The sequence below is a fragment of the Manis pentadactyla genome, chromosome 3 (genome assembly GCF_030020395.1).
Source record: "Manis pentadactyla isolate mManPen7 chromosome 3, mManPen7.hap1, whole genome shotgun sequence".
In the NCBI taxonomy this organism is placed as follows: domain Eukaryota; kingdom Metazoa; phylum Chordata; class Mammalia; order Pholidota; family Manidae; genus Manis; species Manis pentadactyla.
Window position 1 is genome coordinate 89,267,228 of NC_080021.1, and position 26,983 is coordinate 89,294,210.

At 34.6% G+C, this 26,983-nt stretch overlaps 1 protein-coding gene across 11 annotated transcripts in view; it reads left to right on the top strand.

The window, feature by feature from the left end:
* ZMYND11 (zinc finger MYND-type containing 11) overlaps window positions 1-26,983 on the top strand; it is a 95,432-nt gene that overhangs the window by 16,708 nt on the left and 51,741 nt on the right. For 5 of the 11 annotated variants that reach the window (XM_036925457.2, XM_036925460.2, XM_036925456.2 and 2 more), the window contains exons 3-4: window positions 17,644-17,803; window positions 24,538-24,582. In XM_036925457.2, coding sequence (XP_036781352.1) covers window positions 17,644-17,803; window positions 24,538-24,582 — 205 coding nt within the window. Of the gene's footprint in view, window positions 1-13,132; window positions 13,282-17,643; window positions 17,804-24,537; window positions 24,583-26,640; window positions 26,736-26,983 lie in introns of all 11 variants that reach the window. The other 6 variants (XM_036925465.2, XM_036925461.2, XM_036925468.2 and 3 more) reach the window with 3 other exon arrangements.

Consider the following 26,983-nt stretch of genomic DNA (forward strand, 5'->3'; position numbering starts at 1 on the left):
AAGGTATTACTACTTTGGCCTTCTCTTCCACGTTGTCTCCTGCTGCCCTCTCAGCATGGTCTCCAGACACACTGGATCTCAAATCCATGGTTCCCACAGTTTAACTGGGGCACCAGTCCTCCTGGACTTGTCTGCCAGGCACACTTCTCTTCCCAGTCACAGCCCCCTAGTAAGTAAGCTGTTCCCGACACCTTTGAGTCAACATAAGACTCACGTTTTATCAGTTGTTTCTCTAGATTTTGGGTCTGATTATGTTCTTTTGAGATCCTCTTTTGATTGCCCTGCTGTGCATGCAATGCACACACCAGATCAGGGCTTCCTTGCAGAGCCCTTCACATCTCTTCCTGCTCATGCCTCATCTCTCCCAACTCAGAGTTCCAACTGATGAGACTATTCTCAACTGCCTGAGCACTCTATTACTTTGATTATTTTCTATTTTTCCTTCATTAATGGACAAAACATACCCTTTCTCTTAAGATCCATGCAAATACCATCTCCTTTGAGATATTTGTCCATTCCTCACTATAACTGACCCCATAACCCTTAGTCTTGGCTCACACAGTAATATGTATAAAATACAATTTTCTTACTTATTACAGCCTTTTATGATCTTTAAAAGACATTTCTAATTTCTTTGCTAATTGTGAGCATGTTGAGGGTTGGGCATACATCTTTGCTCTCCTTGGATCATAGGGTGAAGCAGCATAGCTGGGACAAGGCACCAAGAAAAGGTTTCTGAATATATTCTCAGTTGCAGTAACTGAAGAAGTAGTTAGAAGAAAGATTATAATAATTGAGAACACTGAGTTGTTTTTTGTGACAGGCACTTTGCTTTATATGATTTATCTCATTAAATTTTCATAACAACTCTGCCAGGTCTGTTATCAGTACCCACATTCTGCTGATGAGGATGATGAAGAATCAGCAGGTTGAATTCATCGTCTAATACACGAAGTTGTCAGTGGCAGATCTGAAATATAGATCTATCTGATGTCAAAGTCCAAGTGCTTAATTTAGACCTTTAAATGTTTCTTTTGATGTTTAATGAATTTATATTTGTATCCTTGCAAACTTTGAACTCTTAAAGCACTTCCTTCTACCTGTGATTCCATATTGTATTAAAACAGCAACTGTCTGACTTTCGATTTAGCCTTACTTTGTGGGTGAAGAATATGAGGCTGCATGAGTAAATTGTCCCAGATTAAGTTTGAGAATTAGGAAGAACCTAGTTCTTCAGAGTATATTCTAAATTTTAAAATAAATTCGTTGATGAAAGATCCGCAAGGATGCTGTTTAGGTTTTAAAGTTTATTACTTTCTGTTCACAATTGAAAAATATTTGTGTTTACCTATCTATAAAGCACCTGGTGGCAGATCATGATTATTATTTATGATTTTTTTATTGTGGCAAAAGACACATAACATAAAATTTACCATCCCAACCATTTATAAGTGGGCAGTTCAGTGGTATTAAATACATTCATAGTGTTGTGTAGCCATCCATCTCCATCTCCATAACTCAATTTTCATCTTATAAAACTGAAATTCATTGCCTGTTAAGCAATAACTCCCCATTCCCTCCTTCCAGCCCAGACAATCACTATTCTACTTTCTGTTTTTATGATTTTGACTGCTCTCAGTAACTCATATAAGTGGAATCATAGTCTTCTTGTGACTGTCCTCATTGTCCTTCTTGCATAATGTCCTCTAGGTTTATCCATGTTGTGGATAATTGCAGAATTTCCTTCCTTTTTAAGGCTGAATAATAATCCTTTGTATGCATAAATCACATTTTGCTTATCTATTCACTCTTCAACGGATACTTGGGTTCCTTCCATGGTTTAGTCATTGTGAATAATACTGCAGTGAACATGGGTGTACAGTATCTCTTTGAGACCTGTTTGGGTATATACCTAGAAGTGGAATTGCTGGATCATATGGTGATTATATTTTTTTATTTTTGCAGGCACCCCCATACTGTTTTCCACAGCAGCTGTGCCATTTTGCATTCCCATCAGCAGTGTGCAAGTGATGCAAATTCTCTGCATCCTTGCTGTTCACTTATTTTGGTAGCCATCCTGATGGGTGTGAGGTGTACCCCATTGTAGTTTTGGTTTGCACTTCCCTGGTGATTAGTGATGACAAGTATCTTTTTGTATGATTATTGGCCACTCGCATATCTTCTCTAGAGAAATGTCTTTTTAAGTCCTTTGCCCATTTTTGAAACAGGTTTGTTTGTTTATTTGGTTTCAGGGGCTCTTTATATATTCTGGATATTAATCCCATATCAGATACATTATTTACAAATATTTTCTCCCATTCTGTGAGTTGTCTTTTTACTCTGTGAATAGTGTCTCTTGATGTACAGAATTTATAATTTGTCATGAAGTTCAGTTTGTCTGTTTCTCCTTTTGTTGACTGTCCCTTTGATGTCATATCCAGGAAATCATTGACAAATTCAGTGTTGCGAAGCTTTTGTTCTGTGTTGTCTTCTAAGAGTTTTGTTGTTTTAGGTCTTTGATCCATTTTGAGTTAATTTTTGTATGTGGTATCAGGTAAGGGTCCAACTCTATTCCCTTGCATGTGGATCCCTTGCATCCAGGTTTCCCAGCACTGTTTGCTGAAAAAAATAGTCCTTTCTCCTTTGAGAGGTCTTGGCACCTGTGTAAAAAATCATTTGACCTTTTATGTAAGAATTTGTTTCTGGGCTCTTTCTTCTGTTCCATTGGTCTGTATTTCTGTTTCTGTGCCAACACAACACTGTTTTGATGACTGTAGCTTTATAGTAGGTTTTGAAATCAGGAAGTGTGAGTCCTCTAGTACTTTATTCTTCTTTTCAAGGTTGTGTTGGCTATTTGGGGTCCATTGCAGTTCTGTATGAATTTTAGAATGGGTTTTTCTCAGTCTGAAAAATTTGTCATTGTGATTTTGATAGGGGTTGCATTAAATTTGTAGATTGCTTTGGATAATACTGACATTTTAATAATAAGTTTTACAGTACTTGAATGTGGGATCTGTTTCCATTAATTTTTTTCTTTACTTTCTTTCAGCAGTGTTTCGGTGTTTTCATTGTACCAGTCTTTCAACTCCTTGGTTTACTTAATACTTAATTTTATACTTTTTGATGCTATTATAAATGGAATTACTGTCATAATTTCCTTTTCAGATTGTTCATTGTGTATAGAAATGCAGATGATTTTTGTATGTTGCCTTTGTATCCTGCTACTTTGCTGAATTATTAGATCTAACAGGTTTTTTTGGTGTGTGTGTGTGTGTGTGTGTGTGTGTGTGTGTGTGTGTGTGTGTGTGTGTGTGTGTGTGTGTGGAGACTAGGATTTTCTACACATAAGATCTCATCTGCAGACATCATTTCACATCTTCCCAGTTTTCATGGCTTTTATATCTTCTTTTTCTTACCTATTGCTCTGGCGACGACATCTTGTACTGTGTTGAGTAGAAGTGGTGAAAGAGGGTATCCTTGCCTTGTTTCTGATCTTGAAGGGAAAGCTTTTAGTCTTTCACCATTGAGAATGTTGTTTGTTGTGGGCTTTTCATATTTGGCTTTTACTATGTTAAGGTAGTTTGCCTCTATGCCCAATTTGTTGAGTTTTTATCATGAAAGGGTGTTAAATTTTGTCAGATGCTTTTTCCATATCTGTTGAGATATTCATATGATATTTATCTTTAATTCTGTTAATGTGGTATATCGCATTTATTGATTTACAATGTGGAGCCATCATTGCATCTATAAAACAGCACCTAGTGGCAGAGCATTATTGTTAAAAAATTTTTAATTCCTAAAAGTAACATTAACCATATTTCAGGATACTCGGAAAATAGCAAAAATAACTATAATTTCTCTACCCAAATTCAAGAAAAGGACCTATTTTGATTAGTTTCTTGTTATTTTTCATAAGGTTGTTTTTTTTCCTCAGCATTAGTTAGCCTTTTTTCCATATTGCTGTTTGGTCACCATAAATTATTATTGATGTTGGTTGGACAGTACTTCATTTGGTGAGACTTTTCTGTGGCTTACTTTAGGAGAGAGAAGGGATGACAAGCAAGGTAAACATTTATTGTAAGGTCCATACTATATTATCTTTTTTGCCTTCAGAACAACCACATGGAATTGACACTATTAATTTTATTTTATAGAGGGCACATTTTATAGAAGGTGTGCAGAGGTTAAGTAACGTGTCCAAGGTCATGTAGCTAGTAGGTTGTAGAGCTTATGTTTGAACTGAGATCTGTGTGACTTTCACAGCTGTGCTTTTTCCACACTGATGTCATATTACCTCCATGTGTCATCTATTGAATTCTTAGAACAACTCCAGTTGTTCCTATTAGATATACAAATACCCAGTAATACAAGTAATAAAGTGAAAACTTAGATGGATAAACAATAAGTGGTTAGGAATCATTTATCTAGAGCATCTTAAGTGCTGGGCACTGAGCTGAGCATTTTGCGTTAATTACCTCCTCTAGCTTTTATTACAACCCTGTAGGTATGTATTTTATCACCACGTTGGCATTGTTGTGTTCTTGGATAACTTGGGTGTTTGAAGTTTCTTCACTTTCGGATTTTCTACGCATAAGATTATCTTTGAATTATTTCTTTGTGGCGGACCCTCAGGTTCTTTCCACTTTCCCTCTCTACAGATAGCCGTGCATTGCTGCAGCTCTTCACTACCACAAATAATTGTGTTTCCGTTTTGACCTATATGAGGAGTTTGTTGGCGTGTATATCCAGAAACAGAATCCCTCAGTTAAGGACATGCATATGCTTTATTAGATTAAGCTCTCAAGAGGCTGCCTCACTCTATGTTGGTCATTGGCAGTACACAGGGTTAGGTTTCTCCACATGTCTGCACATACTTGACGTTGTACAGTTGCACAGATGTCTTCACTGAGATACTTGAATCAGCATTTCTATATTGGTAAGTTTAGGCGGCTCTTGGTGTTCTAACAAGGTCTTGGGCTTTCTTTTCTGTGGATGCCTGTTCTTACCCTTTGCTATTTCCCTTTGGAGTCATTTTCTTTTTCTTTTGATTTTCAGAAGCTCTTGTTTTTCTGGGCATTAATTCCCTTGTATACTTCATGCTTTATAAACATCTTTTCTTATTTTATCGTCTATTTATTAACCTCTCCTATAGTGCTCTTTGTTGATGAGAAATGTTTAACTTTGAAGTGGCCAAATTCAATGATTTTTGCTTATGTGTTGTGCTTTTTAAATTTTATTTAAGGAATCCTTAATTAGTCTGCAATGATGTTCTTCTGCATTTTCTTCTATTAATTTTATACTTTTACCTTTCACAGTTAAGTCTTTTTTAATCCATCTATAATTCTCTTTTTATGTGGTTGTAGAACAAGAGCCAGTTTTATTTTTATCTCTGTGAGTCTGCCTTCTTTTGCATTTAAACTTCAGAGTCAAGAACTCTTGTGGAAAGTATTTTAGGGTCCCTTCTAGCATGCCATGTAGTTTCATTATGTACTAGTAGGACCATTCTTTATTTGTCCTCAGTCCCTGAAACCTCTTCCCACCACTCTGTAAACTTCATAGGTTAGGATCTTTTTCTGTTCTGTGTATTGGTGTATACCAGGCACCAAAAAATAGTGACAGGCATATGACATTGACTCAACAGTCTTCAACAATATTTGTAAATGTGTGAATGTAGATTCTTTTCCTGCAGTGAGTCATCCTGTCAACAGAAAGCTTGGCATCTTTAATAAAAGTTGCCTGGTTCTAATATCAGGTCCTTTGTTAACTGGCTGTTTTCTCCAAAAAGTCACTATCTTTCCCTCATATGCAGATTAAAGGCCCTGTGCAAACACCATCATAGTCAATCCACAGAAAGTTGTTGTCTCTCTTGAAAGTTCCCTTGCACTCCCTTGTGGTCAGTCTGCCTGCTCTCCAGCCCTAGGCAATCACTGATTTGCTTTCTGTCACAGTGATTAGCTTTGCTTATTCTAGAATTTTATATAAATGGAATCATACAGTATATTCTTTTTCATGGTTAACATTTCTTGATCAGCATTTTTTGAGATTTGTTTGCTTGAATGTATTGGTAACTCATTTCTTTTTGTTCCTAAGTAGTTTTTCATTATATGGCAATACCATAGTTTTCAAAATCCTTTCACCTGCTGAGGGACATTTGGGGTGTTTCCATTTTGGAGCTGTTATGATAAAAGCTACAATGTGCTCTCATGTGCAGGTGTAGATGGTGTATATTTGGATAAATATCTAAGGGTAGACTACCTGTGAGTAGTGGTTATACTGGTACAACAGGGAAACCATACAATCCAGGATAAGCAGAGAGAAGGTGGGTGGTTTTTAATTTGTATACATTTTATTCATATATGTGTATCAAATAAACATATATAGTATCTTTTAGATTATTTCATTTGTTCTAAAAATACTTTGGGGACAATTAAAGATGTAAGTAGAGTAAATAGATTAGGGTAATATATACTGGAGGGAATGAGAAAGATGAGGGATAGGAAATGAAGTTTAGGACATAAAATGGTTCTAGGAGTAAAGCTATAGAAGGAAGTTTTCCATCAAGTGCCTCAACTGTTAAGGACATGTTACAAATGTGGCTTTCAGCTTTCTAGTTGCTAATGCAAAGGGGGAGCCTCGGCATTTTAATAATGTTCATAAGGGACTTAGTTGCTGAAGTGAACGTAGCTCTTTCTAATAATACTGAAACCAGAAAGAAAGTTTTTCCTAGGGTTTTCATTAAAGCTAAGCATTTTACATTTGTTGCAAAGCTCATGTCAGATTGCAGAGTCTGTGTCTGAGCAGTTAGGCTGAGATCTCAGCAGTTTTAATTAAAATGTCATTATATATAAAAGAGATTGCCAGAATGGTCTCTGCCATTGCTTGTGCTCTTTTTTCCCAAGTACAAAGGAAACTGAAACATAGAAGCTTGCAACATATTTCAATTTCAGGTATGAAACAACTGTCATTCTCAAACCTTTAGTGACTTTTACATCATTACCCAGATAGGTATTTTCATCAGTTATATCACTGTTATAAATTGGTGAGTAACGTTTTTAAAAATTGATAATATTTTGGGATAGGCCTGATTTAATTTAATAATGTAAAAAGAAAGATCAAGCTATAAAATGTGTAATTCATTATTGAAATAGATTTTTTTAATTTAAAACATTTCCCTTTTTATTAAATAGACCGATTTTAGTAGTAAAATAAGCATAAGTGTGTCATAGGAAAAATGTGTTTTCTCTCCAAAAAAAACTTTTTTGCCTGTTACAGAAATAACTTAGTTTCTACCTTTCACATAACTAAGGGTTTTAATTTACCAACTTTAATTAAAATAAACTTTTTAAATAAAAGAGGTCAAATGTAAGGTAATGCTTTACAGTATGCCATTGGGATATTCAAAATTGAGAAAGTTTTGAAAGAAAATATCTTTAATGCCTTTGTAATTAATTAAAAAATAATGGAAGGGGTTTTTTCTGTTTTGTTTTTAATTAATCCCAAATCTTCAGAGTATACCTGTATTCAGTGAACACTATAAATTGTTTTTTAACTTGTTCAGAAATGAGGGGAACTGAGACTTAGCAGTTATGGTTAAACACAAATTATGAAAAAGGTATCTACAGAAAAACTACTAACAAACAAAACTTCAACCCTCTTTGTGGCATTTTGCCTGGATAGTCACTTGGGAGGTCTGTGGTGAATAAATAGTTCTATGTCTAGCTAGTATTTAGTGAGGACAACTATGGGAGAAGGGTTATGATACTGTAGCCTAGAACCTGCCAAACATAGATTCTTATGTATCGCATGTTACTGCAATTCCTGGATGCCTGGTTTTATTGTTTGCCTGATCTCATGTGAGATAGATAGAGGTAGAGGGGAGAAGTGGATATATAACTTACTTTATATCCATAGTTTATTTTACTGTCAGTGGTCTTTTAGATCCTTTTTGTCCCTATACAATTTTATGACTTGAGGAACATTTTCTACATAAATCTTTGTGTCCTGTCTTAAGTTATTCCCCTGGGGGGAATGATGGTTTGGGATTTGGGAACCTGTGTGAGGTGTTAATGGAAGGAAGGAAGGGGCAGAAGTTACTAGGTAGCCCCTACTATCCCCTCAGTGAGGTTGTGGCCCCTTCTCCCCAACTTTTCTTCACGTTTCTTAAAGGCATTTTAGTTTTTTTAAAAATCTATACAGCAAGAGCAACTTTTTCTGTCAAATAAAAATGAGAAATGCAAAAAAAAATTAGAAGTGAAATTACCGAGTCAGATGGTAGGACCGTCTACAAGATGTCATAATAATGCAGAAGTGCTTTCCAAAAGGCCTTTTCAGCAACACTGTGTTGAGAGTGGTCGTCTTAATGCCACTTTACCAGCACTGAGAGTAGTTAATAATGTCTTGCTTCCTTGACAGTGAAACAGTTTTCTTAGTGTTTAATTTTGCACTTTAAGGATATAAGTAAGCTCTTTGTCACATTTGTGATGACTGCTGTTCCATTTTATTGTTTGCTTTTGATGTGCAGAATGGAAGTTAGTGCCAATTACTCCAGAGGCTTAAAAAAAATGGATTTGTGGTATGTCATGGAGAAATTCCACATTTCTTAACTAGTCATATATTTTGGGTTCTCTCCTCTGTTATTATACAGCTTTTATATTCAGAATGTCCTTCAACATCAGAAGATTAGATCAATAGTTACTGAAATGTTTATCTCAAATTTTATTATTCTAAGGATTATAGTTGAGTCTTTTTTCGGCCCCTGAGCCAGTTTACCAGGGCATTTGGGAGCTGCTAGGTACTGAAACAGCAGGGCTGTACTAACTTTATCTAGACCACCCAGAATATAATTAAAATAAATTGTCATATATTCCCATTGTTATATATTCCCATCAAAATGAAGGCCTCTAGACTCTTGGTAGTGTGAAGCTGTTTGTAAGGGACTAGAGGAGAGTACATGTTTTTCTCTGCTTAATTAAAGAAAAACATGTCCACACGCTTTATGGTGGACCCCCTTTCAGGTAATGGGCAGACTCACAGTGTGCCCATCTCCTACGTATTCATTGCCAATGATATGACACAAGTTTCTGAGATTGAATCATTAGTAAAAGGATTACAGATAACTAATTACTTTTAGGAAATTATCACTGTTGGGATTTCTTACTTTTGAAAAATGTGGTTAAATCGCAGTGGCTGTTCACCATTAATTATATATATTTTGTCTTGGAACCTTCAAGATTGTCTCAGGGGAGGTGAAACAACCTAGGGTTGCAGTCTGTCCCTTGGATACATGTCAGCGTTCAGCAACTGTTGGAAAATAGTGTCCTAGGAGAGACATTGGGAGGAAAATTACAGGAAAGGAAATGGATAGGATGGCAGAAAATTTAAGTTATGGAAAAAGTTCTGAGAAATTGAACATTATATTTAAATATTCAACATTTACATGCTATTTAATGAGTTATGCTAAGTGAAACTAAAATAGGAGACTGGATGGCCACTGTAAATGCAACTCAAACTGAAACTGTCCTCTTTATTTGAAGATGGTAAGTCCCTGTGATGGATAAGCACACTGTAAGAGAATGGAGACCTAGAGTACCCTACCTGGAATTGTCAGTGTGTTTTCATGTGAATGAGCCTTCCTGAGTATTTGATAATCTAAGAAAAGGAATAATGGATTGTGACCCTTTGTTATATTTAAGGAATCATGTAAATCACTCATTTCTTCAGAATTTATTTATAAATAACTCAGGAGAGTGTTATGTCTAATCAGATATGCATAACATAATGCCTGGTGAGAGGCACTGCGTCCATCTCTGTGACATCTGCACCACGCTCACTCTATTATTATTCTACTCATGAAAAATAGGTAAGAATCAATATTTTTAAAGAGAAAAAAAGAAAAGAACTATAGGAAAAAAGTAAGGAGTTTTTCAAGTTTAGACATTACTTTATGAGCTTGTGTTTGTTGATGCGTGACACTTTATCCATGATTTCTGTCACAATATGTAGGTGTTGGATTTATTGCATTGACTGCACACAAAGAGAAACCTCTAGCACAACAGTTGTGTTGATAGGTACTTTTGTCATATCTGACATGTCTTTTTGCTAATTCATTGTTTCCAGTTTTAGTTTTGTTACTCTTAGACTTTGCAATCTTAATTTTATGTGCTTAAGTCTTTCTTTTCCTTTGTTTCTTCCGTTGTTATAATTTATAATCGGTCCGCCAAATAGCTGATACTTTGTTCTAATTTATTATTTTTAAATTATATTTAAATAGTTATGTCATTCAAAATTTAAATATGTAGGTTTAAATTATTTTTATCTAGATTGCCATTTAGTTATTTCACTGTCATTTGCTAATTATTATTAGATTTTCTCTTCTTTTGTAATACTACCTTTCACATTTAGATTTTTGTGTATTGTGACCTATTTTTAGGTATTCTGATCTTTTGTTAATTCTTTTGTTTGAATCTTTGTGTCATACTATATTATTTTTAAATCATTGGTACTGTCAGCTATAATCAGATTTCACACCAACTTCATTATTTTGGCCACTCTGTTATGTTGGACAGTTGGCCACCGTCCAAATAGAATACTTCATGGTAAGTTCTGTTGGGCAGGGTTAGTCGTGACTCATTTTTCTTCCTCACTATAACAATTTTTGTATCATCTGTTTAATTTTTGTATGTTTTTTAAACTCATAAAGTAATATATTGTGATACCCTGAAATGGTCCCTGGAGCAGAAAAACAATAGGAAAACGGGTAAAACCTGAATAGTCTTTAGTTTAAAGTATCAATGTGCTGCATTGCTCATGGTGATCATTTTGCAATATATATGAATATCTAATGATAATGAGTATGTACGCCTGAAACTAATGTTATATAAATGAAAAAATAAAAGAAATATTGATAACCATGGTATTTTATGTAATGTGTTAACATTAGGAAAAGCTTGGTAAAAGGTATGTGGGACCTCTATTATTTTTACAACTTTTCAAGACTCAAAAGATTTTAAGAGATAGCACTGAAATTCTCTAATATCATGTATAAAGTCTACAAGCATTGAGTACCAATTTTATAGGAGGCACAATCTGAAAACACTTGTCAACTGCTCCTGCTAGTGGCACCTAACCTCTTGGCTGCAGCTGCAGATAGGTCAGCCAAGGGGTCCCTTGATTCTGAGGCCTTAAGGGGAAGTAAATGATGCGCATTTGAAAAAAATTCAAATGCAAATATAAGTATATTTTAAATAATGAATACATGTTCTTAGTCTTTACATGACACTTTTTAATGCATACTAGGCCACTTATTCTCTATTCTAATTTGCCTAAACCCAAACTTTTCATTCAGAAAACAAAAACCCACAACTCAGAGCTGTTACATTCCCAGGCTGTACTAGTACTAGGAGGAAGCACTATTTTGCATTGCTGTGGATATCGTGTTCTAGTTAGAACCAGTCCTTCGCCCATACACTCTGGTAGTCCAATACCTATGAAAAGGGCTCCCTGTTTGCACCCTGAGTTCTTCTTTATGCACACCTCTTTAGTCCCTCAAGACCAAAGAACTGGGATCAAATGGCTTTGGCTTCAGTTATCTTTGAACTAAGGAAACTGAGCCCAATTTGCCATCACTAAAGAAAATAAAAGTCTTACTTTATCATGTCTTAATCCATGCTCTACAGCTGTTTGAATGCATAGTGGCTAAGAAGGCCCATGTGTGTAGTGAAATTCAGTGGATTAAAATATATCAAGGAATCATAAAATGTAATGCCCTTGTTAAAAACAAAACAGCATATGTGGATGTTTTATTGCCCTTGTCTAGCTTGGATTAACACATAGTCTACAGGCACACACCTGATCATATACATTTGCTCTCTTACAACACTAAACTATGTTTTCTACCTTTATCTAGTATCTACCTACCACTTCAGCATTTTATTAAAAATAATAATAATAAAGAGAGAAATGTGGTATCCACATATAAATCAAGTATAAAAACCAAATGAGTATTCATATTTGAACTGTTTATAGTTCATAATGCATGAGCAAAACCGAAAGTTTCTGTGATGACTGCCCTTGTACTGTTCACCATGTAACTTATTCACTATGTAAGAATTTGTTCTCCATGTAAGAACTTGTTCGTTATGCTTCAGAAGATTGGAGACTGACGAAAATTAGGCTTGGGGTGGATTAATGATTGTGCATTGAGCATTGACTCCCCTATACAGAATTTTATTGTTGTTAACAACCATTTGATCAATAAAAATGAGAGATGCCCTAACAACAACAACCAAGAAAAAGTACACACTTCCAATTGTAAAATAAATAAGCAACCAGGATGTAATGTATAGCATAAGGAATATAGTCAAAATATTGTAACAACTTGGTATGGTGATAGCTGGTACTTAGAATTATCATGTATATAAATGTTGAATCACTGTGTTGTACACCTGAAACTAATGTAATGTAATACTGGGTGTCAACTACCCTTCAATAAAAAATAATTATCTAAAAAAAAAAAAAAAAAAACAAAAAACAAAAAAAAACAAAACAGCAAACTAGGACTGGAAATGAATTTCCTTAATAAAAGGTAGCAACCAATATACTGCATCAATCATCATACTTGTCTTTTATTTATCAGTTTACATTGATGAAATAAATCTACCAATAACCTTCAGCAAGTGTCATGTTTAATGATGAACTATTACAAGAGTCCCTTGCAAAATCTGAAACAAAAATACCCATTATTATTATTTATGGTGTACTTGTACTAGTAGTCTTAATAAACACAATAAGAACAGACAAGTTCAGCAGACTTAAACAGTAGACTCAAAACAGTTCAATAGCTTTAACTTAAAACTAATGCGAGTTTAGCAGAGTTTATAAAATATGCCAGCAACCACCAATAAAATATTATATAAAGAAACATCCCTTTTTCAGAAGAAAGAAAAACTATGCAATATCTAGGAAAACCCAAAAAGATATGCAATAATTTTATGAAGAAAAATTGTGTAACTTTACTAAGGACAGAGAAGAAGATACAAGTAAATAAACAGATGGATATGTACTGAATTCATCAGTGGAGAGACTTGTAATATTGTAATATTTGTTTTCCTCAAATTAACCACTATTTCAACAGTGTTTTTCATAGATCTTGGTAAAGTGATTTAAAAGTTGTTATGGATGAATAAAGGACCAAGAAGAGCCAAGATATGTTTGAAAAGGAAAGAGGGGAGCTGCCCAAGATTGTGCATGAGGGAGGAACTTTCACACATTGCTGGAGGGATGGTAAATGATAGCTACTCTTTTAAGAGTCTTTTGCTAATAGATGCGCAAACAAAACTCTTAAGAACACACTGAAAAATATCTTTGCCTACCCCTCTCTGTTGAGCACTCATTTCTCCTTGGATGTTTCCTGCTTTGACAATTCCTGGAATACAGAGCCAGAATGGTTATGTATGTACAGAGATATTTATGTGTGTCATGTTTTTGAGTAATGGTATTTTATTCCATGATTTTTTTGCACTGATTTTCTTATTTTTATTGAGGTATGATTAACATACAAATATATTAGTTTCAGGCATACAACATAATGACTTGATATTTGTATATATTGTGAAAGATCAGCACACTAAGCCTAGTTAATATCCATTACCACGCATAATTACAAAAAAAGTTTTTTTCTTATGGGGGCTTCTAAGATCTCTCAGCAACTTTCAGAAAAGCAATACAGCATTACTAACTGTAGTCACCATGCTGTATATCATGTCCCCATGATGTATTTTATAACTGCAAGTTTATACCTTCTGACCTCTTCATCCATTTCTCCAACCCTCTCTTCCTCACCCCTAATTCCCTGTCTCTGGCAACCATCAATTTGTGAGCTTGGTTTCTTTCCTTGTTTTTTTAAAAAAGATTCCATGTATAAGTAAGATCATACAGTATTTGTCTTTTTCTGTCTGTCTGTCTTACTTCACTTAGCATGGTGTCCTTGAGGTCCATCCATATTTTTTATGGTTGAATATAATTCCATCATATATATACACCATATTTTTTATCCATTCATCCACCCATGGTCTTTTTAGGTTGTTTCCGTAACTTGGATATTGTAAATAATGCTGCAGTGAACACAAGCTTTAGGTATCTTTTCAAATCAGTGTTTTCATTTTCTTCAGATAAATGCCCAGAAGTGGAATTGCTGAAACATATGGTACTTCTGTGTTTAGTTTTTGAGGAACCTCCATACTGTTCTCCAGAGTGGCTGCACCAGTCTACATTCCCATCAACAGTGTAGAAGGATTCCATTTTCTCCACATCCTCTCCAGTCCTGTTATTTCTTGTCGTGTTGATATGTTGATATTAGTCACTCTGATGGGTGTGAGGTGTTCTCATTGTGGTTTTGAGTTACATTTCCTTGATGATTGGTGATGTTGAGTACCTGTTAAATATCTGATTGTCTTCTTTGGAAAAATATCTATTCAAATATTCTGCCCATTTAATCAGATTGTTTGTTTTTCCTATCAAGTGTTGAGTTTTTATATACATTTTGGGTATGAACCCCAATGCTACGATTATTTAAAACATCTTAGAATTTCTTATCTTAACATTGTAACACTGCCTCATTTCTTTTAATGTTTACATAATAATCCTTGGTATGGTTATATTATGAATTAGCCAGTCTCCAAAGATGTATGTTCAGATTATTTCTGATATTTTGCTGTCAGTAATGCTAAAATGAATTTCCTTCCTTGTATATATATTATTTCACACGTGTCTAACCATATCTGTAGGATAAATATTTAGGAGTGGAATTCCTGGCTCAAAGGGTGTGTACATTTCAACTTTTGATGGCTATAGCCACATTTGCTTCCACAGGATTGCTGCTAACTTAACATCTCACCAGTGACATACCCCTTGTTGAGGCCTTTCCACCAGTACAGTGTGTCAGACTGTCCTTATAAGTATGAGAAATACAAAATGTTTTTCTTATTAATTACTAGCATCTGTCTCTATGTATGTGTGTGTGTTAGAAATATATTTCTCAGGTTATCATTTGTGTTTTAACTTGGCTTATGTTTTTTGGCTGTGTAGAAATTGCCAATTTTGTGTAAATTTTTCAGTGTTTTCTTATGTCACTGGCTTTTGTTTCATAATTAGAAAGGCTTTTCTCACACTATGATTACTCTCCCACTATCATCTTTATAATTTGTGGTTTGTTTTCATGGTCCCAGAATTTATTTGTGGGTGCAGACTAAGGTAGGGCTCCATCTTTTTTTTTTTTTTCCAAATTAGATAGTCAATTGTCCCAATGCTTTGCATTGATTAATCTTTCTGCCACTAAGCTGAAGTGCCATCTTTATTATAATCAGAATATGTTTTGGGGTCTCTTTCAGACTTTGTTGCGTTTGTCTGCTCTTTATGTACTAGTTCCACAGTATTTTAGTTTACTTTGACGATGTAATGTTTTAGTTTCTGATAACTACTACTAAGAATTTTCCTGGGGCGTTCTTACTTCCAGTGACTAGCAAATGTCTCTATCACTTTTTAGATTCTATTAAGGTCATTTTTGTGGTTCATTTTATGCTCAACTTTAATGAATGTTTCTTGGACCCAATGAAGGTATTTTTTGGATCTACTGAAGGTATTTTTTTGTTTGTTTCAGAATAAATTAAACTAGATCTATGTTGTAAGTTAGGTCTTCTGTATACATAGTTAAGTCCACTAGATGTTTTTATGGACTGAGGAACGTGAATTAAAGTCTCACAACTCTGCATTCCTGTCAGTGTTTCCTTTGTTTCTTATAGTTTTTGCCTTGTAACTAACTGTACCCTGTTTGTCTTTTTTTAAAAATAAGTTTTTCCCTGGATTCCAAATCCTACCCATTGAGGTGTTGGTCCCTGCTTTACTTGGATGTATTTTGCAATATGCCTTTGCCCATTCTTTTCAATCTTTTAAAGCCATTTTAAGAGTGTCTCCAGTAGACAGCAAGTTTTTTTGTGTTGTGATTCAATGTCTTTTCTTATAATTATTGAGTTTAGCCAGTTTGAATTTATTAAAAAGATAAACTTGTTTGGTTTGGTTGTCTGATCATATTTTATATGCTTTCTGTTTTTACTGTTTCTTTTGTTTTTATGTTTCACTACATAATTACTTTTAATGAGTTTCTTGAGATCATTTAGAAGGATTATATTTTTGTTCTAAGGGTTACCTTTATAAATGTAAATGGTATAAGTAATCCTGAGGAGAATTTCTGTCAGCTCCTACTATGAATAGTGAGGATTCCTCACTTGTCACTTTGCTCTTCTCCCTTCCCCATATTCCAGCCTCAGTTGATTATTTTTGTTAGCCCTGACTTTTCATGATATATCACCTTTGACCATGAGTGAAGGTGACAAATTCAGCACACCTTTGTTCTCTCCTGCCCCTTGGTTATTCTGATGTCCACTGTGTCAGGGCCAGTGTTGTGTTGACCAGCTTAGCCCTTCAATTACTGCATTGAGAAACAAAGCAGGCACTTTTCAAAAATTATTTATTCTATAAGCAAAAAACTATTATATTCCACAAACTGTAAACACAGAATGCTCACCATCAGTACTTTTGGTGGGCTTTACTACTTTTTGTTGAAATTCATCCTCTGAGTTTAAAAAGGTTTTCAGTGATGAGTTCTTACATTTTCAAAATGGTTTACATTGAATGGTTTGATACTTAAATGACAGATTAATTAGATATAAGATTGAGTACTGCTTAATTTCATCAAAGAGTGTTGGGCATTGCTCCCCTATCGTCCAGCATGCAGTGTTTATCTGGAGTATCTGAGGCTGGCCTGATTTGTCTCCTTTATGTGTGTCTGGATATCCCTGAGGACTCTTTGATGTCCAGTAGTTCATGGTAGAAGGTGTTGGGTTTGATTGGAGGGGAATGGAGAATGGCACAAGTTCTAACTGTATCTATAATTTTTAAGGAAATAAAAGATATAAAGCAAATAGGCCAAAATGTTAACGTGAATTCAGTATAATTGGTGAATGCAAAGGGATCTGCAGTTCTATTCTCTGTGGTCTAGGGTATATTTGAACTATGACATTTAAAAATACTAATTGTAAAATAGGGAGTGCTTGTATGCTTTAGTGACCCAGGTCAAAGTGTATTTCATTGAAAATCACATTTTTGCCTTATTGAGCACAACATGCATTCTTGTTTTCTTCATATATTGATAGCCACTCATGTAATTCCTTAATTCTCTTTGATGTCATTTCCTAAGGTTTGAGTAAAAGTATATTCTAAAATCCTATTGCTGGAGATTATAAAATTCTAAATTTAGGATCTGCAGAGTAGAAGTTAATGGTAATTGCTCCAGAGACTAGAACTAAATGGGATGTTTGAGTAAATAAGTGATTTATATTTGCTGGTTTGGGACTGTTTTGAACAAATATCCCTCTAAATATACGAAATAGGATTAAGGTTTAAAACACCATGATAATAATTCGTAGTTACATAGTCAAGACCCCTTCCTCTCTCTTTTCTTTATTTTCTTTCGTCAGAGCTCTCATAAGTACAAGTCATAATAAAAGATAAATCACCTCTATTTTCTTATTTTTACTCTTATTTTTTAGTGCTGAGGAATTTTAAACTTTGTTTTTCCTCTATATGCAGGTATATGTCTCGAGTCCACGGTATGCACCCCAAAGAGACCACCCGTCAGCTGAGCTTAGCTGTGAAAGACGGTCTTATTGTCGAAACTCTAACAGTGGGCTGCAAAGGTTCAAAAGCTGGTATTGAACAAGAAGGATATTGGTTGCCAGGAGATGAGATTGTAAGTAAATTTTATTGGATAAATTTGGAGATGCTGACTTCCAGTTTTGAACATTACTTAAATACAACCTATAGAAAATGGTTTTCAAAGCCTAGCATTTTTTAACATTAAGGAACCTACATTGGTAGGATGGGTACTTTCCTCCCTGATTCTTTAGAGAAAACTCACTATTACAAAGAGCCTGCTTTACCTGTCTAGGTTACCTTGAATAATGGTGGTCCTAGTGTTTCCTTTAGTAAATACCAGTGAGAAAGTGTCAGTACAGGATAATGTTGCTTTCCAGACAGATTAGAGCCATGAGTTGTCTTCTCAGGGAGACCCGTCACTGCAGACTGGATGGCATCAGCTTCCAGAGCCTCAGTCCAGTAAGGGCACTGTTTCAGTGACTAGTGATGATAGCTAGTTTGTGGCACTCAAACAGAAATGATAGGAAAGACAGAAAGGTAATTTTATTTATATTTTCACCTACTTTGACTCCTTTTAAATTACAATATTTTAATCTTCTATTTCCTTTTAGTATATACATTTATATTCAGGGGCACTTGTAGAAGTACATTTTTTTTCTTAAGTAAAGATTGCTGTAATATTTTATCATGTAATAATATATTACATGTATAATATTTTTATCTACCTACCTTATTTGCTTTTGATATTTCTAATACTGTAATTAGAAAGGTCTTAATTTTTGCAAAGAAATGTCATTTCTGATGATACGTTTCAAGCATAGTAGGCATTAGTTTTTTTAGTTTCTGAAAGGCATGGATTTAGTAATTAGCTATTTTGAGAGTGTTTAATTATAAAATCCAAAATCTTAAAATTGGTTCTTTGTGGAAACATTTCCCAAACACTTTGAATTGTGTTTCCCTTTCTGGTTGTACAGCAGATGAGCCAGCAGGCACACATTCATCTGTCAGTTCTGAGAGCAGCGGTGCACTGGTAACTTGCCTACTGTGGGGAGCTGGCCTACAGAGGCAGCTATGATGAGGGTTAAACTCAGAGCACTTGTTCGTTCAGTTTTAATGCTGTTTTGTGAGTTTCATCTGTGCCTTCAACATTTTGGGAAAGAAAATTCCGATTTTCCATAAACAAAAAATGGATGAAAAATGGTTAATTTCACTGGTGTCATTTGATTTGTGCACTAGAAGTGATCTTGAAAATTTAAGTGAAAATGTTTATGTCACAATAATTTTTCTGTTAATTCCCTTACAGAGAAGTAAAGCTTTGTTGCCAATAGAGAACTTTGGTTGTGAAGCCGTAATAGTGATAATGTCAAGGGAGGTAAATCTGCATCAGACATTTAAAGGAGGGCCATTTGGTAATTGATAGATATACTTAAACCAGGTAATATAAAATTTTAAATATCAGAAAACTTGGAAATTTACAGATTTAGTATGTAGGACCTGAAATTTTTATAGTAATTAACCAATAGTAAGTGCAACTAAATCCACAGGGTTTTGGTTTTTGAATTGTGTACATTATCTATGAAAGTGACTTGTTTTCTCCTTACCTGTGAGATGTGTGCTTTTTCATATGCTCTCCTCCTCTAGGTGGTTTCTTTGTTCAGTTTAATTCAACAAGCAGTTAATGAGATATATGTTCACCACTACATTAGGTCTATGTTCTTTTATTTCTGGCTATATTTATAGCATCATCCTTTTCCTTTTCTTAAGATGAAATCATATATGTAAATCAAATAGCCAGTGCACAGATTTCATTAATTCTGATTGTTTCTTGTTCATAAACATTTTTATACCAAGTTATAAAGCATGCCTAGCTTATAAAATCTGCAAATATTAAAAATTCAGAGGCAATCTAGTGTAGTAGAAAGAGTAAAGTCTAATATGTTACAGGCAGCAGGGTTTTGGTCCCATCCCAAGCATTTACTGAATCATGTGACCTTAAAGAAATTTCATAACCTCTGATCCTCATTCCTCAGCTGTAAATATGGGTATATTAATATCTCATTTGATTGTTTTAAGGATTAAATGAGATCATATAAAGCATGTAACTGTGTACTCAAAGCAAGTTTTTGACCAGTGAATAAATAAGCTTGAAACAAAAAGAGCCTACATATAGTGTAGCCAAAGCACACACATTTCTTACCAACCACACACAAAAAAATCTCATCCTTTTACTTTCATCTTGTGTCCTCACACACAAGGAGATTTGTAAAGAGGTTTTCTATTAAGATGCTGGATCTATATTTAAGGTGTAAACTATAAAATGATGAGACTAATTATATGTGTATCTCATAAACACGGCTGGTGTACCACCTGGCTACCCTGGGGCTGTCATGTGCTACAATTTTTATGCCCTAAGAATACTCTGGAAGAACACATAACTGAAAATGAGGATCAAGCTTGACAAAGCATGAGCATGTCACACTGGCCAGCCCTGTGTGTTTGTAGGGACTATGTGGCCTGTGTACATGGGCCACTGTGAACTGCACAGCTTAGTGGGTCCCAGGCAGTTCTCAGATATCATGTTCTTGCATGTTTATTCAGCAGTGTTCTGGCACAGACACCACATGTCTTGGTCTGACCAAATCAGTCATAGGGAAGGGTCACCTTTCTAATTTGCACAAAGGTACTGTATGAGCTAGTGACAGCATTTCATGTTTGCATTTGAGTCTGGAACCCTCCTTTATGGCTTATCCACCTCATATGTGATATGATGCCTCTAAAAACTTGAGTTTTTAAATTGAAAGATGAATATTATTATTCATCTTGTTGACTTTCTCAGTATCAAGAGAAGAAAAAGTCAAGTAGCTACATATGGCCTTGGGAAGGAAAGTTATAGGATTTTTTGGTTATTCATTTTTAAACCTTAATTCAAAGTAACAAATATTCTTTACTCAAGAAGTTCTGTCATTTGAAAAATGGGTAATAAAACTCTTCTTTGTTTCTATAGCCTCTAAAAATAGTAGCTGTAGCTCAGAGATGAGGAAAAAGTTGATTTCTCTTGATAAGTCCCACACATATATCCCGAGATACTTTGTATTAGCAGAGTCTGACCTGTCCTGTCTTTGCTTTCACGATTATGGTGAGAAAGACAAGGTAGGCAAGCATGTTTCTAAGGAAATACACTAGAGTTAAGCAGTTTGTTGGTGTGATCTTTTTATTCCACCTCTGCTTCCATTATTCCAATCCTTATTTTTAAAACTTGATGCAGTTAGGAAGTAGGCATGTCTTGAACATTATTTTTATTAAGTCCAGCAATCATGTAATAAAAGTCTAACTAATATATCTAAATAACTACATGTAATTTGTTTAAGAAGTCTATACATGTCAAAGACTGTGGCCTCCATTCTGAGGCTCCTTCTACTAGACTGGAATGATTTTAGACATTTTGAGATGCTGATCTTTACCACTAGTAGTAGCCCTGTTGAAGTGATAATCACTAAAGAAACTATGATAAAATTAGGAAATTGATAAGCATCTTTATGGTGGAATTTTAAATATGTCCACTGGAGATAGTAAAATGAAAAATGAACACCTCTCAATTTTAAAGGGTGTGCTTACATATTTGTCAGTAAACAAGCAAAATACATGTACCAACCAGTTGTCATAATGACAGCCTTGTTCAACCTGGGAAGATCCTTGTAGATGTCCTGTGGCCATCTTAAATTTTCAGGTTTCTATGCCATTAGTATTCACTCACAGGAGCCAAATAATTATTTTAGAGATGGTGTTCATAGCTTTCAAAATTAATGGCTAAAAGGCCAATAGACCAGGGCACAGAGTGAAACTTTGTGATGCCTGACCATTCATTGTTTTGTTGTATTAAAGCATTTTTGTGGTGTTTTTTAAAAAAAGAAATACTACTTGTTCTCATAGATTGCTTCATCATCTACTTCCATTAAGGAAGTAAGCATGAATGGCTACATTCAGTCCATATTTGATCACAATATTTCATGTCCTTTATTCTAACAACTTGAGAAATAGATTTCCTGGGTGGAATTTTACTATTTCCTAGGCTGAGTTAAGATTGGTATTTGGTAGCTCTCTTTGTAATAAATACAGATTTATTTCTTATGAGTTAACTCATCAGGTGCCCACTAAAGATAGGAAAGTCTTATAAAAGTATTTAATGTACTATAGAGGGGCAGGTAATCTTGAGTTATGGATCATTTGCAGATAAAACATAACAAATACGTGTCTTGATAGTGAGGCAGTTAATATGTATTTGGTGACTTCCACCTTAATTCACAACCTTGGCACAAAGCTGTGACTGCCCTGTTACTTGGCAGGTACATTTGATCTGACATGACACTTTGCTCGCCAGCGTAGAGGGTGACTGAAAGTGTAAAACCATGTTTGCTGTGAAACTACTTCTCTACTTACTTGCCAAACTGGACTCAGGTCTCATTTCTTCTTTAGTAGTTCATGCCAGTTAAAGAGTAATGTATCAGTGCAGGGCATTTGTGTTTTCAGCAAGAGTCCTTTACCAGTTCTGCTGCTTATAATTTCAAACAAGCTCACGTCTGGTTCTTGTGCTCTGCCTCGGTCTGAGCACTTTGCAAAATATAGTTCTCCTGCCCGTAAGCAGGAGGAACTCACACTACTTTTAAAGTAGGCCTAAGTGGAAAGGTAGAATACCGTTTTTTGTTTTTTCACATTTGATTAAAAGTTTGACACCTTTTAAAAAGTATAGTCAATGAAAACATGCGTTCTGTAGTTTTGGGAGAGATGAATGTATTGTGTGGGGACACACACACTTGGCCTTAGTTTATGGGGCTGCTTTCATCCTCTGCTGCTGCTCCCGGTTCAAATGGCTAGTCTAAAAGAAGCTGTATTTTATACGCCTCTTGAAGCTTAGCTTACATCTTCTAGATGAGGGGAAGGATTGGATTTTTTTAATCCTTCAGAAATCACACTACTGAACCAGCCATAGGTTTGCTTTGTTCTTGAAAAGATATTAAGAGACCTGAGTTCCAATAGTTTGCCACTCCCAGACTCCCAGTCTACCTCATGAATATAGCAGAATGAAGTAGGAGTTTCTTTTTAAGTTTAGATCTTTGGATATTTATTGTTATAACTATAGTTGTCATAAATTAATCAATAATGTTTTAAATACTCTAAGTGCAAAAGTTTATGCCCCTTGGATAGTCTTTAAGTGAAATATATTTTATTATATATTTATGTTAGTTACATCTCTTCCAAAGGTCAATGACTGTGTCAGATACAAAAATATAATTGTATATTTGCTAAATAAAGTATTAAGTATTGGTAACTATTAAGTAATTAGAAGCCAGTTATATTATTGGTCTCTGTGTATTAAATCTATAATGTACTTAGAAATTATTCTTGCTTTGGTAGAGAAATTCCATTTTATTCATTAGGCTATTTTAGGTCATGCTATCTTACTACACTCTTTTCAGCTTATTTTGATTGTGTGTGTATGTGTGTGTGTGTGTTTGTGAGAGAGTTCATTTTTTTGTTTCCTTTTGTCTAAATTCTGTTTCACTAACCAATGTTTTAATGTTTTTATTTTTTAAAAATAATATTTAAAATTACTGGAAATATTTAATCATCAAATTACTACCTCTCAGTTACTAACTGAATTTATTAATAGACTAAACTAAACCTAGAATTGTAGAGAATTAATTTTACATTGAATCTGTTAAAATACCAAAATAAACCAAATATCAAACACATATTTGATAACATAAGACTTATCTGCTCATTACATATAAATGAAGACTGACTTTAATAATTAGATCTCTGAATATGTTGGGGATGAGATATTTTAGGAGGCCAGAGTTCCCTACACAGCCACCCCACTGAGCCTCTTGCTTCAGTGTGATCTCTAAATCAAGCTAACGATACGTCTTGCGCTGTCTAGCTTACAGAAATGTTGTGAGAGTCAGCTGTCATAATGAACTTGAAGTCCTGAAAAAGAAATTCATTCACATATAATTACAAGTGTCACATCATTTTGTGACATGTTAATTCCTCTTTTGTGCACTACAGCAATCAGATCATATTAATAGCACCAGCTAACACTGAGCATAGTAACTCATTTGATCCTTACAAAACCTTTATAAAGTAGGCACTATTATTTTGTTCATTTTGCAGATAGGAGATGATACACAGAGGAGCTTAGTATTCTGCCCCAGATCACACAGCCCATGAGAACCACAGCCAGGATTTGAGCCATTATGGCTCCAGAGTTTTAACCAATGGTGACAGGGATGTAGCTCAGCAGGCTGCTTCTAGATGGGGAAATGTTTTCTGCTAGGTCCTGAATACAGCCTGAATAAATTATAAATTTCATACTATGGTGTAGAGCATTGAGTTCACCATGTTTACATTCATCACTCCCTATTTTTTAAATAAATACAGTTTAAACCTGTTTCAGATCAATAAGACATACATTCATGGTCTTATGCAAATTTATGACACTGAATGTATTTGTTAGTAAAATTCTAACATCATTATAGGTTTCATTGCACATGAATTCCTAGATTTTTCTCTATGTCCGTATATATTTTTGTGTTAGTGTCAAAAGTTTCCTCTAAACTGTAATAACTCTTCAGTTTGCATGCTGCTGTCTTTTCATTAATGATTAAGCATGTTCGTGGATTATCAGTTGGTTATCATCTGCAAAATAAGTTGTATAGCAGAGAATAAATAGTTTGACCATGTATGAAATCCCTTTAGCTCTGTATATTGCCTGATACTGAGCAAACTTACAGTAGAGAGACCAAGATTATTTTGTTTTTATTTTGAAAGGCCTACAGTATGCAGCCTTTCTCCAGGACAGCAACCCCAAACAAGGTGAACTAATTTTGCACTATGTTATTTTACTTTAATTCTGCCTTTTAAAAAAATTGTATTACATTTCGTTTTTCTTTAGGCTATATTAGTTAACTCTTACCAGAATTGTTCATTAAAACCATAGTATCTTTACATTGCTTTAGTTTGGATTTGTGCTAGTAGGTTTCCTTTTAAAACACTTTCTTGAAGTAATGAAGTGGCATTTCACACATTATGCTGTTGATCAGTCTGTATATAGAGTATTTGCTGACATCTGGTGAAATCCAGCATAAATGCAAGCTTAACTTTTTGGCATACCTTATTGAATATTAGTTAAAAGTGCTATATTAAATGTATTCTATTCACTAAAAGACAAGTCATAGGTTACTTTGCCTATAATAAACATATTCATCTCATTTATATCTCAGAAAAAAAAAGGTTCCTGGGCCCAGAATCTAATAACCTTTGAATGGGACTTTTGCATGTTTTGTGTATTCTAAACAGCTCTTGCTGTGATGAAAAGACCAGCACATGGCATCCTCAGCCCTTGGTTTTATATCAGATAATGGATCAGATACCAGAAACATGTATCCAAATGTTTCTCTACTTTTACTTCATTTGAATTAAACTTTCTATAATTGTTTTGAAAAACTAGGTCTAGTATTAAACACTCCACCAAAGAAAGGTCCATTTTCATGTTTGTTCATGGGTGATGGGTCATGATAGGGGTGGAGAAAAGTAGGAGGTGACATGGCGGGCTTCAGCCATGATGCACAGTGAGACGTGTGCTTTCTTTTCTTACTTGCCTTGTAACTACTGTTGGCAGAATCACAGGAAGATGCATTAACTAAAAAAAAAAACCCAAGTGATGAAGAATGACAGTTTCTCTTATAATATTGAGTCGTATGTAAGCCACCAAAATCCTGTGAGATGTTTCTGAGGAAAGTATTCTGAAATTGTTTATTTTAAAATTGGAAAGAGTTCTGTTTATTAAAAATAGAACTTCACTGAAACCTAATTTATCAGTGATTTTTGATTTTAAAAAACATAGCTAAAATGTAGCTTATGTAGAGCTATTGTAATAGGCATACTGATGGCTTGTTTTAGGACAGCCAAGCACCGCACGCACGAATTGTGTCTCTGGTGCCACCATGCTGAACTTTGTGAGGTAGATTTTGGTAGAATGCACAGATTAGGGTTTTATGTCAAATCAGTATCTTATGACTCTTTTAAAGCAGTCTGACAAATTACTCCAGCAGCATAAGTTTGCAGTGTATATACATTTGCAGCAAGTAAATAAAAATGTTCATACTTTTTTCTTTATTACTTTGGTCGACAAAGACCACTAATTTCTCAATAAAGAACAAACCAGTAAGTTTCATTTTTGCAGAATTTACGAATTTACTCTAGCCATGACTCTGATAGTGGGTTGGAAAAAATGAATTTTGGAATATTGTGACTCTTCTCTTTTGAAGGAGTGGGTACTACCCTCTCATGTGGTCAAGCAATGATACATTGGAACCATAGGTGCCAGAGGAGTCACTGCTTATCAGACAATGCTGTATCAAACCCCATTTATTGGGGAAGTTACTGACATAAGAGAAAATGAGAAAGCTGCTCAGCTTCAGAAACAGTGTAGACAGTGATTTATAAAATGAGAAATTATGACAGCCCAGGTTTGGAATTTCAGGATCCTCATTGGAAGTGGCCTTGATTAGAGTAAATTTAATTTAGGTTTACCCACATAGTTACATGTATCACTTAGTTACCACATCTACAAAAGAAGGTTGCAGATTAATCCATCATTCTTAACATGGGAGTTTTCTGATAAAAGCCAAAAGTGAATGAATTCTGAATTAAGAGAACTTGTTACATCTTCCTGTTTCTGTCTAGATGGTATTGGCTATACAAAAAAAATATTGGAAGAATACCTATACAACAGCAGTTATATTTTCAGGATTAGTACCAAAAGAAAATAAGGCCACTTCCTTTTTTGTTTTTTTTTGTGGTAATGTCCTTTGGAGAATGTGATTAAGCCTTTAGTTTCACATTTTCAATTTATTTTTCCAAATTCAACAGACCCTGAAAATTTGACAGCCTATCAGAACATGGACATTCTGATTAATGTTATTTTCAATAAAGCATCCAATACCATGGATGAGAAGATAAGAATAGTGAGCATCACCATTTATTCCTATCCTCTATGTTCCCACGGTGTGTTAAGTACTTACTATATTTTTTTAAAAAGCAGAACAAAACAGAGGTTTGTTTATTTGAAATACTAATAAGCTGTAGATGTTGGTTTGCTGAAGAAATTATTTCATAGATTATATTTAAAAATGAAAGATAATGTTAGAACTGGAATTGGCTTTGGACATACTTCATTTTGGACTGGTTTTGCTATCAGGTCACCTTCAGATAT